This window comes from Ananas comosus, linkage group 10, assembly GCF_001540865.1.
Source record: "Ananas comosus cultivar F153 linkage group 10, ASM154086v1, whole genome shotgun sequence".
NCBI classification, from domain to species: domain Eukaryota; kingdom Viridiplantae; phylum Streptophyta; class Magnoliopsida; order Poales; family Bromeliaceae; genus Ananas; species Ananas comosus.
Window position 1 is genome coordinate 11,419,290 of NC_033630.1, and position 12,896 is coordinate 11,432,185.

General features: G+C 39.0%; 1 protein-coding gene across 1 annotated transcript; it reads left to right on the forward strand.

Moving 5' to 3' along the window:
• LOC109716883 (EGF domain-specific O-linked N-acetylglucosamine transferase-like) lies at nt 1-2,174 on the forward strand. The gene is made up of 3 exons (XM_020242483.1): nt 1-368; nt 462-542; nt 743-2,174. Exons 1-3 carry the CDS (start codon nt 227-229, stop codon nt 1,921-1,923), a joined length of 1,404 nt encoding a protein of 467 aa, XP_020098072.1. The 5' UTR covers nt 1-226; the 3' UTR covers nt 1,924-2,174.

A 12,896-nucleotide genomic window follows, 5' to 3' on the forward strand; every position in this document is an offset into this window, starting at 1 on the left:
AGCACCCTTGTGGTTTAAGCTCCCCAGTGTAAAACAAGCAACTCAAGCAAATACTCTCTCTCTCTCTCTCTATCTCTCAATCTATCTATCTAAGATCACTCCCAAATTAAGAGCACATACAGTAGGGCCTAAGCATGTTCACTGGGTCAACTACAAAAAATGAACACTTCACTGTGTGAGCTCCACTACACCAGCTATAAGCTTAGAGCCATGCATAATTCCTTTTATGAAAATGGGGCATGAAATGAAGCTCCTGAGGTTCTTCAGCAGGATTGAGCTGCAAAAGGTCGGTTTCGCGATCGGCACGGGGTGTCTTCTAGTCTCATTGATATATGTTTCGGTGTTCAAGTTCGACGTAGTTTCGTTGCGTAAGTTCTTCATTTTTTCTGAGGATTGATTAATTCGCAGTTTTTTCGCCTCAATTTTCCAGTTGTGTCACCTCTTAATATCATCTTGTGCAGTGAATTCAACATCATCATCTGCTTTGAGTGCATCCCCTTCGAATCATCGAGTCGAAGATATAGTTTGTTCTCAGCAATTCGGTAAGTGAAAAATTAGCTACAAACAATGGAAATCATGTTCCTCATCTTTACTAGAATTTTTGTTATTACATTTACAATTCCTAATGATGTAGTTTAGTTTTTAAACCTTTAGTTATGCTGAATCTGAGCTATCATGAACCAGTGTATTGCTTTCGATAGAGTAAATAATAACTATTTGTTTTTCTTTCTTTTGTTTGAAGATGAAAGAAGCGAAGATTCGATTCTCGGGAAGAAGCTGATGTGCAATTTCTCGAGCAGTAGAACAGATATATGCGAAATCGAAGGAGATGTGAGAATCCTGGGGAAAAACTCATCCATTTTTTTAGTCGATTCGCGAGAAATATACGATCCGTGTGGAGATGAAACATGGTGGATCAAACCTTATCCGCGCAAGTCGGATAAAGAAGCCATGAGGAATGTTGGGGAATTGACATTGAGATCATTGAATTCTCTCGAAGACGCCCCTCGATGCACCGATCGTCATCACGAGCCTGCTATCGTGTTCTCGGTTCGCGGTTACACGAAGAATTACTTCCACGCCTTCACCGACGTGCTCGTCCCTCTCTTTGAAACTTCTTACGACTTTAACCGGGAGGTCCGGTTTCTCGTCACGGATTTTAGGCCCAAGTGGATGAACAGGTTCCTTCCGATATTCAAGAATCTCTCGCGGTACGACGTGATCAACCTCGATAAGGACGACAGAGTTCTTTGCTTCCCTCGTGCCATCGTCGGTTTGAGACGCCACGCCGACCTCAGCGTCGACCCTTCTCCGTCGCCTAAGGGCTATTCAATGGTCGACTTTGTGAGATTCATGCGGCGCGTATATTCGCTCAAGAGAGACTCGGTGGTCGGAACTAAAAGGCCAAGGTTGCTGATCATCACAAGGGAGGAGACGAGAAAATTCGTGAACACAAAGGATATAGTTCACTTGGCGACGGAAATGGGCTACGAAGTGGTGGTATCAGAGGGTCAAGCAGATTTGGCTCAATTCTCGCGAGTCGTGAACTCATGCGACGTGATGATGGGTGTTCACGGAGCGGGCCTAACGAACATCGTTTTCCTCCCGACGAACGCGGTTTTGATCCAGATAGTCCCCTGGGGGGGACTAAACTGGGCCGCGAGGATCTGCTTCGAAGAACCATCAAAGGAAATGAAGTTGAAGTACTTGGAGTATAGTATCAGCGAAGAGGAGAGCACTGTTATAGGACAGTACATGCGAAATCACTCCGTGTTTAAAGATCCCGGTTCGATTCGCAAGCAAGGTTGGAATGCTTTGAAGGAAGTGTTCCTGGATAAGCAAGATGTGAATTTGGATCTGAGGAGGTTTAAGCCTGTTTTAGAGAGAGCTCTTGAGCTTGTCCATACACATAGTAGAGAGTAACTTCACTATATAGGTATGTTTTGTTTATATATATATATAGAGTCTAATGCAAATTTTTTTCTCTATATATATATACAAAGTATTCATTTGTTGCCCATGAGGGTGAAAAGAAACATCTCAATTGTGTAGTGCACAATTCATAGAAACACATTAATTTGTTGTAGTAAAGCAAAAAGGTGAAGTTCTCAAAGAACTGTAATTTGATGTAAAACTTAGATGAGAACAATTTTTTTGATCATTAGTTACATTAACTAGTTAGGTTGTGCACATCATTTTCACTCTCCCCTTTTTGTGAACTTTTGTGCTAATTGAATTAATTATTTTCCTCACTTAAGCTATGCAAATTTTGCCGACGCAGAAAAGTCTAAATCGATCGACAATTCATGAAATGGTATTAACAAATTATCAGAAAATAATTAGGTGGAAATAATATCAGCACCTTAGTCATTAGAATATCTGGATCCCATATTGCAATTAAAGTGACCCTTTTGCACCGAAGTCCACTATTTTCTCTAATTTGCTAGAATGATATGATCATACTGTTGGCTTAAATGAGCTCGTATCCTACCCTATGGCGGGCTGCCATGTTGGGCCGAGTCAGGTTCGAAATGGCGTGAGGCTTGGTTGGCCAAGTCATATTCGAAGTGGCGTGATGCTATTTGGATCAAATCACATTCGAGACCTGTGGGCGCTATATCTGTACGCTTTAAGTGAATTGGTTACATATTTCTAACAGCTCGAGTTTTTGGGATTAATGGTTAGCGCCAACGATTCGACAAGTGGTATCAGGCTGCAAATGTGTGCAGATGCTTGAGGGGGGATTGTTGGGCCAAGTCATGTTCGTAGTGGCATGAGGCTGGTTGGACCGAATCACAATCGAGACCCGTGGGTGCTGTATCTATATGCTATAAGTGAATTGATTGCGTATTACTGACAGTTCGAGCTTTTAGAATTAATGGTTAGTGCCAACGATCCGACACATACTTTTGAAATGCGGTTACATACTTTAGAAATGGTGTCAATGATTCAGAACTATATATTCATCATGCTAATTTGGCTTTAAAAGTTTAAAAGTAATCTAAATTTGCTGAATAGCAACAAAATATCGCATTATTTGCGACGAAGGCCAAAAATGAATAATAATGAAGTTTGATAGCCAGGAAGTAAAGCACCAAGATTTAGAACAAATCCCTGAGACCTTTCTAGCTTACCGACCGTCTCTAGCGCAAGTGGCAAAAGGGTTTTGTGGTTGGTACCCGAGACCCAAGTTCGAATCCTAGTTGATTCACATTTCCAGCTAAGTTTATTTCTAAATAAAATAAATGAAACGGATAGCATGCTACTTTTCTCTCAAAAAAAAAAAAAACAATAGGTTGTGATATTGATGGAGATCTTATTTAGTAAAAAATAATTAAAATTATTAAATTTGATTAAATAAACGATGAACGGGACACACTAGCATTCGAAATAGTCCTATATATATAAGATATGATAGGTCGAAATCTCTTAATTCGACTATAGTATGTTGGTCGGTGGCTAAGCCCAAAAGATTAAATAGTTTTAGGATGAATGATCCCTTAAAAGTGAGGTATCATAGTTGATATCAGAGCCAATCATCAATCAGAAATATGAGATGAATCTTAGCTGAGTCAGGATTATACAACAGGCAAAGCGCGCCTCTCTGATTGATGACTATTGTGGGTGAAACGTGGCTCCACACAAGATAAGCTAAGGTTTTAATTTAATTAACTAGAATCAATCAATTCACTAAAAAAGTAAAAAGTTAAGGGAGCTTTTCCAAAGAGTTCTATAGTTGGGGGGTCACTATACATTTCACCAATTATTTACTCACACTGTTGCATTTCATGTCCCTACTAATGATGTGGGGACTAATTGGTCTTTACAGCCATAAAGTGGCTTCCACCAAATGAATGAGACAGGTACTACTACTGACTCCTAAGAGCCATATAAATTGGGCTTGTAATGTACCTCTTTTGCTTGTGAGGACCATATCACATGTTTACCATGCTACAATATTGCTCTCCTATTTAATAATATTGAAATCTATGCTTCACTTACCATGGGAAAAGTTCTTGTGATTTTTATGCGACACCCAAATAGAACAAAAATAGTCATATTATGTTTTAAATATTTTTGTGCGAGTCGTTGTACTTGAAAGTTATACTAGCTTGTAGCACATACTGTTAGGATTTGGTTAGATTTGTAGTTAAATTCTATTTGGATAAGAATTAATATTTAAATCTGTTTGAGATAAATTAAGATTTAAATATTAATTAGAGAATAAACCTAACTAGATTAAGATTAATATTTAAATCTATTAGAGATTGATTAAGATAGATTTAGATATTAATTAAAGTATGAATCCTAAATATATTAGGATTGGGGTATGTTTTAAGTTGAGCATTATAAATAGGCATTATGGCTCTCTTTTTTGAGAGTAGTACGGCTGGAACCATTAGGGTGTCGTACCAGAGAGAGAAAAAGAGAGAGAGTTATTTTAGTGCACCTTGTGTACGGGTGCACGCGGAGAGGTCTTCTTTGTCGGTTTATAGAAGACGAGAGAAAGGTAGGAGAGATTCAAAAAAAGGGCTAGGGTTGTAGCTACTCTGTTGCAGAAGAGGAGTCAGGTGTAATATTCTCTTATTTAATTGAATATTATTTTACCCGCATATTTTCTGTTTTGATTTTTTCTCTCTTTTATGATTGTATCAGCTTTTGCTGAGGAGACGGGTTTATGGTAAAAACCCGATTCGACGCTTCCGTTGCGGAATCCCAACAATCGATACCGGATCCACAGCAGTCGGTATCGGAGCGGGTTGCGGATTCACGAGATCCGGTACCAGGGCGAGTACCGGATTTCCAACAAGTGGTATCAGAGCCAGGTTACCGATCTGCGGGAGAGATCGACGGAGATGACCACGAAATTCGAAATCGAGAAGTTCGACGGCAATAACAATTTCGGATTATGGCAAATTAAAGTACGAGCAATCCTCGTACAACAAGAGTTGGACGAGACGTTGAACGAGAAGGAGGCGAAGCCGGCGGAGGTCACGGATGCGGCATGGACGAAAATGGAGCGGAAGGCGCTGAGTACGCTTCATCTATCATTAGCAATTGAGGTTCTTTACAATGTAGCCGGTGAGACGACACCGGCGAAATTGTGGAAGAAATTGTAAGATCTGTACATGACCAAATCCCTGACGAACAGATTGTATCTGAAGCAGCGACTGTTTACGTTGCGGATGCAAGAAGCGGCGAGCCTACATGATCATCTAAATGAGTTCAACAAGGTGGTGGCCCAGTTGACCAGCATCGGAGTCAATCTGGATGACGAAGACAAGGTGTTGATCCTACTATCTTCGCTACCGACGACATATGAGCATTTGGTGACCACGTTGCTTTATGGCAAAGAGTCCATAAGCGTGGAGGCGGTCACGGCGGCGCTTCTCTCGAACGAGATGCGGAAGATGACTCAGGGGTCCGGCACGCAAAGTCAGGATGTAGGACTGGTGGTGACTGCGAAGAAAGAGGCGAGAATATCGGCGACCGGATATCGACAGAAGAAACCGCTATCTGAGGTAGAATGCTTTTACTGTCACAGGAAGGGGCATATCAAGCGCAATTGTCAAAAACTTCAGGATGATCTGAAGGAGTTAAAGTGACAGAAGGAGCAAACTGTCGTGAACCAGGACGAGACGGTATCAGCGACGGCGCAGACAGCAGAGTCGGAGATGATCGATTCTGATGTGCTGTATGTGGCGACCGGAGGTGCGAAAATTTCGGACGATGCATTGGTGCTCGATTCGGCGTGTTCTTTTCACGTATGCCAGGAGAAGGAGTCTTTTGCCACCTATAAGGCGATCAAAGGTGGAAAGGCGCTGATGGGGAACGGGACAGCGTGCAAAGTATTGGGAGTCGGCATGGTGAAAATCCGAATGCACGATGGGGTCGTGAGGACGCTGACAGGTGTGCGGCACGTTTCTCGATTGAAGCAGAATTTGATCTCGTTAGGCGCATTGGACTCGAAGGGTTGCAATATTTCAGCTTCAGGTGGAGCTATGAGTGTCCGAAAACGAGATCGGGTCGTATGCGAGGCGAACAAGCGTGGGAACTTATACGTTCTGAACGGGAGCACAGTCAAAACGGGAGCGAAGACGGTCTGGGTTCCGAAAGTTCGCGGAGGTGCAGTCACTCGAGGCGAAGCGACGGATGCGGCGACATCGAGCGGAGGAGACAAGCTCAAGGTGGAACTTGCATGGTGAGCTCGTGTAGCGGTTGAAAATTACAAATCAAACCAAGGTGGAGAATATTAGGATTTGGTTAGATTTGTAGTTAAATCCTATTTGGATAAGAATTAATATTTAAATCTATTAGAGATTGATTAAGATAGATTTAGATATTAATTAAAGTATGAATCCTAAATATATTAGGATTGGGGTACGTTTTAAGTTGAGCATTATAAATAGGTATTATGGCTCTCTTTTTTGAGAGTAGTACGGCTAGAACCATTGGGGTGTCGTACCAGAGAGAAAAAGAGAGAGAGAGAGTTATTTTAGTGCACCTTGTGCACGAGTGCACGCGGAGAGGTCTTCTTTGTGGGTTTATAGAAGACGAGAGAAAGGTAGGAGAGATTCAAAAAGAGGGCTAGGGTTGTAGCTACTCTGTTGCAGAAGAGGAGTCAGGTGTAATCTTCTCTTATTTAATTGAATCTTATTTTACCCGCATATTTTCTGTTTTGATTTTTTCTCTCTTTTATGATTGTATCAGCTTTTGCTGAGGAGACTGGTTTATGGTAAAAATCAGATTTGACGCTTCCGTTGCGGAATCCTAACAATCGATACCGGATCCACAGCAGTCGGTATCGGAGCGGGTTGCGGATTCACGAGATCCGGTACCGGGACGAGTACCAGATTTCCAACACATACTTGGTAATGCAATTGAATGGAATGAGCAGGCCGCGTCAATCAGGTGTTGAGCGATATAGTCATGCTTCTTCCATAAGAAAATTTTTCTTTCTGACTTTTAAAAATCTACATTTTATCTGCTTAAATTTTTTAAAAAAAATTTAGGAGGGTACGGCGTTCAATGGAGAGGGCAAAATGACTAAATTACCCTTATTTCTTCCATAAGAAAAAAAATATAATTTTTTAATATATTTCTGTCATTTTGAAGAGTGTTTTCGATATAAATTGTAAGAAATGGACGGAATAGTGATGAAATCCTGATAGAGGGGGGCTAAATGCAACAACTTGAAATAGTGAGAGGGTAGAATATAGATTTTTTTAAGTTAAAAACAAAAAATAAAAAAGTGAATATTTAGATGGGGATTTTCTATAATTTAGTCTTTTCTTTTTTTTTTTTTGTATCTCTTTTGCTAGAATTCCCAAGGTCAATTGGGATTCCCATGTTAGTAATTCACTATGGGCCCATCAACAGCCCACTAATTAAGCATTAACAGGCTCTTACGTTTTCGTAAAGCCCAAGTTATCTTGAACCATACAGAAGCCCAAAGCATTTATGACTGTTGGATTAGCACAAGATACGAAAATAAAAGCATAAGGACTATTGGGCCTCTTTAGGTAAATACTATCTGTTTGGTCCAGCTTCTGCTTTTATATTTGACGATAATCATCTCGAGCAGCGTATATGACAAAAATAGAAAGTTTAGTGTTTCTACTGTAGTGGTAATGAAAAATAAGATTCCGAGACCGTAGAGCAGACCTCTAATTTATTTAATTATTTACTTTTGCTTTAGAGAATCTATTAACATAATTTTACTACAACGTTTTTTTGTTTTAGATAATATTTTATCCGACAACACGATACCTTATATCTTTCGATGAGAATTCACTCGAGTCTAGCAAGTTGTACACCTCTAACCTAAAGAGGGCCGCAGTGATGAGCGGCTAACGAAGATGGAGCAAAAGGCGTTGAGTACTTTTCATTAACAAATAAAGTCGTCTGCAGCGTAAGCAATCAGAAAACATTGATAAGATTATGAATAAAACTTTGAAAATATCTGTACATGACTAAATTCTTAACGAACAGACTGTATTAAAACAAAGACCGTGCGCACCTCAAATGTTGAAATAACGATAATTAATTTAATCTACTGAGGCGCAAATAATGCCTACCAAAAGGACAAGAAGCCGTTCATTATCATTTATAATTGACTCTTGAAGAATCCAAGAACAAGCACTTGCATATTTCTTTAAAGAATCCAAGTACCCTACGACTTGTAGCTAACAGGGGTACGAAAAGAAGCATCAATGAGCCAGTAGAAGCCTCCAATTTAAGTACCTCTTTTGCCGATATTTGTTAGAGGTGTAAACGAGCGGAACATGAGCGAGCTAAGTTATGAGCTCAAGCTCAGCTCATGTATAATTCATTAGCTTAAAAGGTCTAGCATTTCATTCGAAATGGAGAGAGGTCGGATTGGATCGAGTCATGTTCGAACTAGTGAGAGACTGATGGAATCGAGTCACAATCGAGATCTGTACACGCTGTGTTCGTTGTCGGATTGTTGGCGCTAACCATTAATCCCAAAAACTTGAGCAGTTAGAAATACACAACTAATTCACTCAAAGCGTACAGATACAGTGTCCACGGGTCTCGATGTGACTCGGCCCAACCAGCCTCACGCCACTTCAAACATGGCTCGACCCACCCAGCTTCACGTCATTTCAAATATAATTCAGCCCAATATGACCTTCCGTCACAGGGCAGGATGCTGACCCATTTAAGTCAACATTCGTATACTTTGAGTGAATTGGCTCACGCCAATGATCTGACAAGCTAGCTCGAGCTTGAGCCTGTTCATTTAATTGAGAGTTGAACTTGCGTTAGTCGTGAACAAATTATTGAAGGATTTATTCCGAGTACTTGAGGAACGTGAGAGCTAAAGATTATTGTTTCTATTTGTTTCACATAGAAACTGTTGTTTTTTTTTTTTTTTTTTTTTTTGAGAAATAGGTAGCATGCTACCCGCGCTTTGTTTATTTCATTTAGAAATAAACTTAGCTGGAAGTGTGAATCAACTATGATTCGAACTTGGGTCTCGGATACCAACCACCAAGCCCTTTGCCACTTGCTCTAGGGACGGTCGGTGAAACTGCTAAGTAAATAATGTTGCTAAGAATAATTATATTAGTATAAAATTTGTAATTATTCTTTGTATGATAAGCTAATGCTTAATTTTGCTACATAAATTTTCTATAATAAACATATTCCACATTATTTGCATCTACATTTTATGTTGTCAACTTGGATTGACGCAAATAAGTGCGAGCTAGTCGAAGTGGGTATTAATTCCTCAAAAAATTAGAAAAAACTATTTTTCCAAAAATAAAAGTGTTTTTATACAAGATATTTTTTTCTTTATTTTTCGTTTTACAGATGAAAAACTTGAAAAACAAAAAGAGAACTTTTCCGTAAAAATTGAAAATTATTTTTCTAAAAAAAGTACTTTTTTAAATAAATAAATATTTTGTTTAGCTAGAAAATTGCTTGCTGAGATTATTTCTGAAGAATCAAACACCCTCTATGCTTAAGTTTGCTTGCTCATATATATAGTCTCCAATGGAATACGAATTAATTAAGAGCTAAAGTTTTAAATTTTAGATAGATTATTGGTCCGAAATCTATCGATTTAACTTCAGATTGGATGAGTTTTACTAGATACGTTGCATTTTTAACTCATCTTGGTTCGTGCTACACCCCTTCGAAGTTGGCATGTTCCATCTGTACAGCAGAGCCTGAGTTCACGCGCATTGAGTGCGAAGTCACGAGTTTACGCCATGCACAAACTCTCTGTTTGGTGAGACAGATTCAAGCCTAAGAACCGCATAGGCCATACGAAACTCGAGCTCTGCAATTTCGTCCAAACACCCGCGAACTCTGGTTACAAAAACTCAACCACTTCAACCCTGGCTTAATTTGATCAAAACAAGCATGCTTCTAATCTTCTTAACTTTGGATGTGCTTCAATGGATATGTTATTGACTTAATCTTCATAACAAAACACACAGAAAATTTTCATAGAGAAGATTTTTTACATAGAAATCTAAGTTTTGTTTTTTTTTGTTTGTTTTTTTTGGTAGGTCCAAAGGACTCTGCCCCATTAATAAACGAGAAAATGTAAAACTAGAGGCTCGAATCTTTGACCTCATAAACCGGCACTAGAAGTACTAAAATAATGTATGGGGAAAAGAGTAACATTATGTTGTGTCTATTAAGATTGTTTAGTATTTTCATTTTATTTCTGAATAAAATCTGAAAAAAGAGTAACATTATGTTGTGTCCATTAAGATTGTTTAGTATTTTCATTTNATTTCTGAATAAAATCTGAAAAAAGAGTAACATTATGTTGTGTCCATTAAGATTGTTTAGTATTTTCATTTTATTTCTGAATAAAATCTGAAAAATCGTTCTCTAAATATCTGATTTTTTACTTTTTCTTCCTTACTTTTAAAATCTACATTTTACTATTTTCAAATTTCAAGTTAATGCATTTGGACCCCCTCCGCTAGGTTTTCGTCACAATTCTGTTCATTTCTTATAATTTATAGCGTAAATGCTTTTGAAAATAACATAAATATATTAAAATTTTATTGTTTCTTATAGAATAAAGGTAATTTTGTTATTTTTTTTCTTATAGAATAAAGGTAATTTTGTTATTTCGCCCTCTCCTAACTTCTTGAAAATATTTTTAAAATTTTGTTATTCTATATTTCTTATAGAATATAGGATGCTGAAAGTCAAAGGAGAAAAAAAAAAAAAGATATTTAAATAGATTTTTTTTTTTTTTTGGTATTTTATCCTTTTTTTTGTTTTTGAAGTTATGACATGAACTCTCAACCAAAGGAGGAAGTCTAGTGTGTAACACTTACACCACATCATCAATAACCAGCCAATCATATATATCTTTCGATAAAACTACTCAAAATCAATTGGCAAGAGGTCAATGATTATGTGAGTTGCTTAAATAATCCCAATCAAACCCTCTCATGGTGGAAAAGCAAATAGCTACTATTTATACCGGAGTAAATGGATATATATCTTGATCCGTTAGAAATTGGACACGTAAAGAAATTTCTTATTCAGGGTACTCCCGAAAACAGATCCAGTGGAGACGGGTTGGGGCTTGTAGCTCAGAGGATTAGAGCACGCAGCTACGAACCACAGTGTCGGAAATTCGAATACTTCCTCACCCATAGCTTTCCCAAAAAAGCAAGGCCCTTACTTTACCACTAGAGTAGGAAAATCATGATTGGGATAGCGGAAGCAAAGCTATGGCTAGCGCCCATAGTGTGAGGGGCGATGTGTACATGGTCTGGGAACAAATTCATCGCCGTATCGCTGACCGGCGATTACTAGCGATTCCGACTTCATGCAGGCGAGTTGCAGCCTGCAATCCGAACTGAGGATGGGTTTTTGGAGTTAGCTCACCCTTGTGGGATCGCGACCCTTTGTCCCGTCCATTGTAGCGCGTATATCGTCCAGGGCATAAGAGGAATGATGACTTGATGTCATCCTCACCTTCCTCCAGCTTATCACCGCCAGTCTGTTCAGGATTCCAAACTCAATAGTGACAACTAAACACGAGGGTTGCGCTCGTTGCGGGACTTAACCCAACACCTTACGGCATGAGCTGACGACAGCCATGCACCAGAGAGAAGTACAAAAAAAATATTTTTTTATTAACCATAAAAGGATTGGTAATCCAAAGGAAACAATCTAATTGGCTGGAGACGCTATATCAGCAATATAATCGGTGCATTCTAAAATTTTTTCAACTAAAAAGAATGATGTTTTTCTTTTTTTTTTAAAAAAAAACCTAACTCTTTTTGGTGGAAGAGTGTTCTAACGACCAGGGAGGTCTTCAAATGTGGTATCTCTTTCACAATTGGGAATGGTCAAATGGTTAATTTCTGGATTGATATCTGGTGCGATCGAGCTCCACTGCGAATTTTATATCCGTGTATCTTTGATAAGACCACTTCGAAAAACTCCAAAGTGAAGGAGTGCTGGGGGAGAAATGGGTGGAAGTGGCATAAGATTTTGTCAGGATTCACCCCTTCGACCCCGAGAGACTGCGACCAACTTTCGAACTTCAAGGAGTTACTTGTTACGATTTCTCCAAGTAATTCACAGGACGAAGTAAGATGGAGGTGGACACATTCCGAAACGTTCTCGATCAACTCGGTATATAAATTCCTTATGGACAGTGGAGTCAGAGTTGACAGTTCCGTACGTCTATGGAAGATCAGATTCCCTCTTAAAGTCTAGATCTTCGTTTGGCTTGTGCTGAAAAATAAGGTGCTCACCAGGGACAACCTTCTCAAAAGGGGCTGGAATGGAAATAAAAATTGTGTTTTATGTCTAGACGAAAAGGAGACTGCGGATCATCTCTTCTCTGGCTGCACCTACACCACAGCTTTACTGAAAGGTTTGCTACCTAATAAACTACTCTTTAACAATCGCCCTTCCGCGAAGGAGTTTGGAAAAAGAGTAGTGCCAAAAAGGGCGCACATGGGGATATAGAAATGTTGACCATCGCTGCAACGTGGTGGGTATTATGGTTGGAGCGCAACAAACGAATTTTTCAGTAATCAAGATGGGCGCTGGGGAGTCTGTTTATGGAGATCAGAGTGCTTAGAGACTCGTGGAATCGCTCATGTAGTTGATCTGTGTTGTTTTTGTTTTTCTTTCCCTTTTCTTCTTTTCTTTTTTCTTTTGTCTTTCTTTTGTTTTTCTCTTGTACTTGAGTTTGGCTTTTATATTTTCCTCTTTCTTTTCTCTCGGGGTCTTGGATGTCTCAATTTGTAACTAAGTTCACTCCCTAGTTGAATGAAGCGGTAGTATGCTATCTTTTCTCAAAAAAAAAAAAAAAAAAAAAAAAAAAAAAAAAAAAAAAAAAAACCCTCTCAAATCATACTAAAAAAATAATTTAA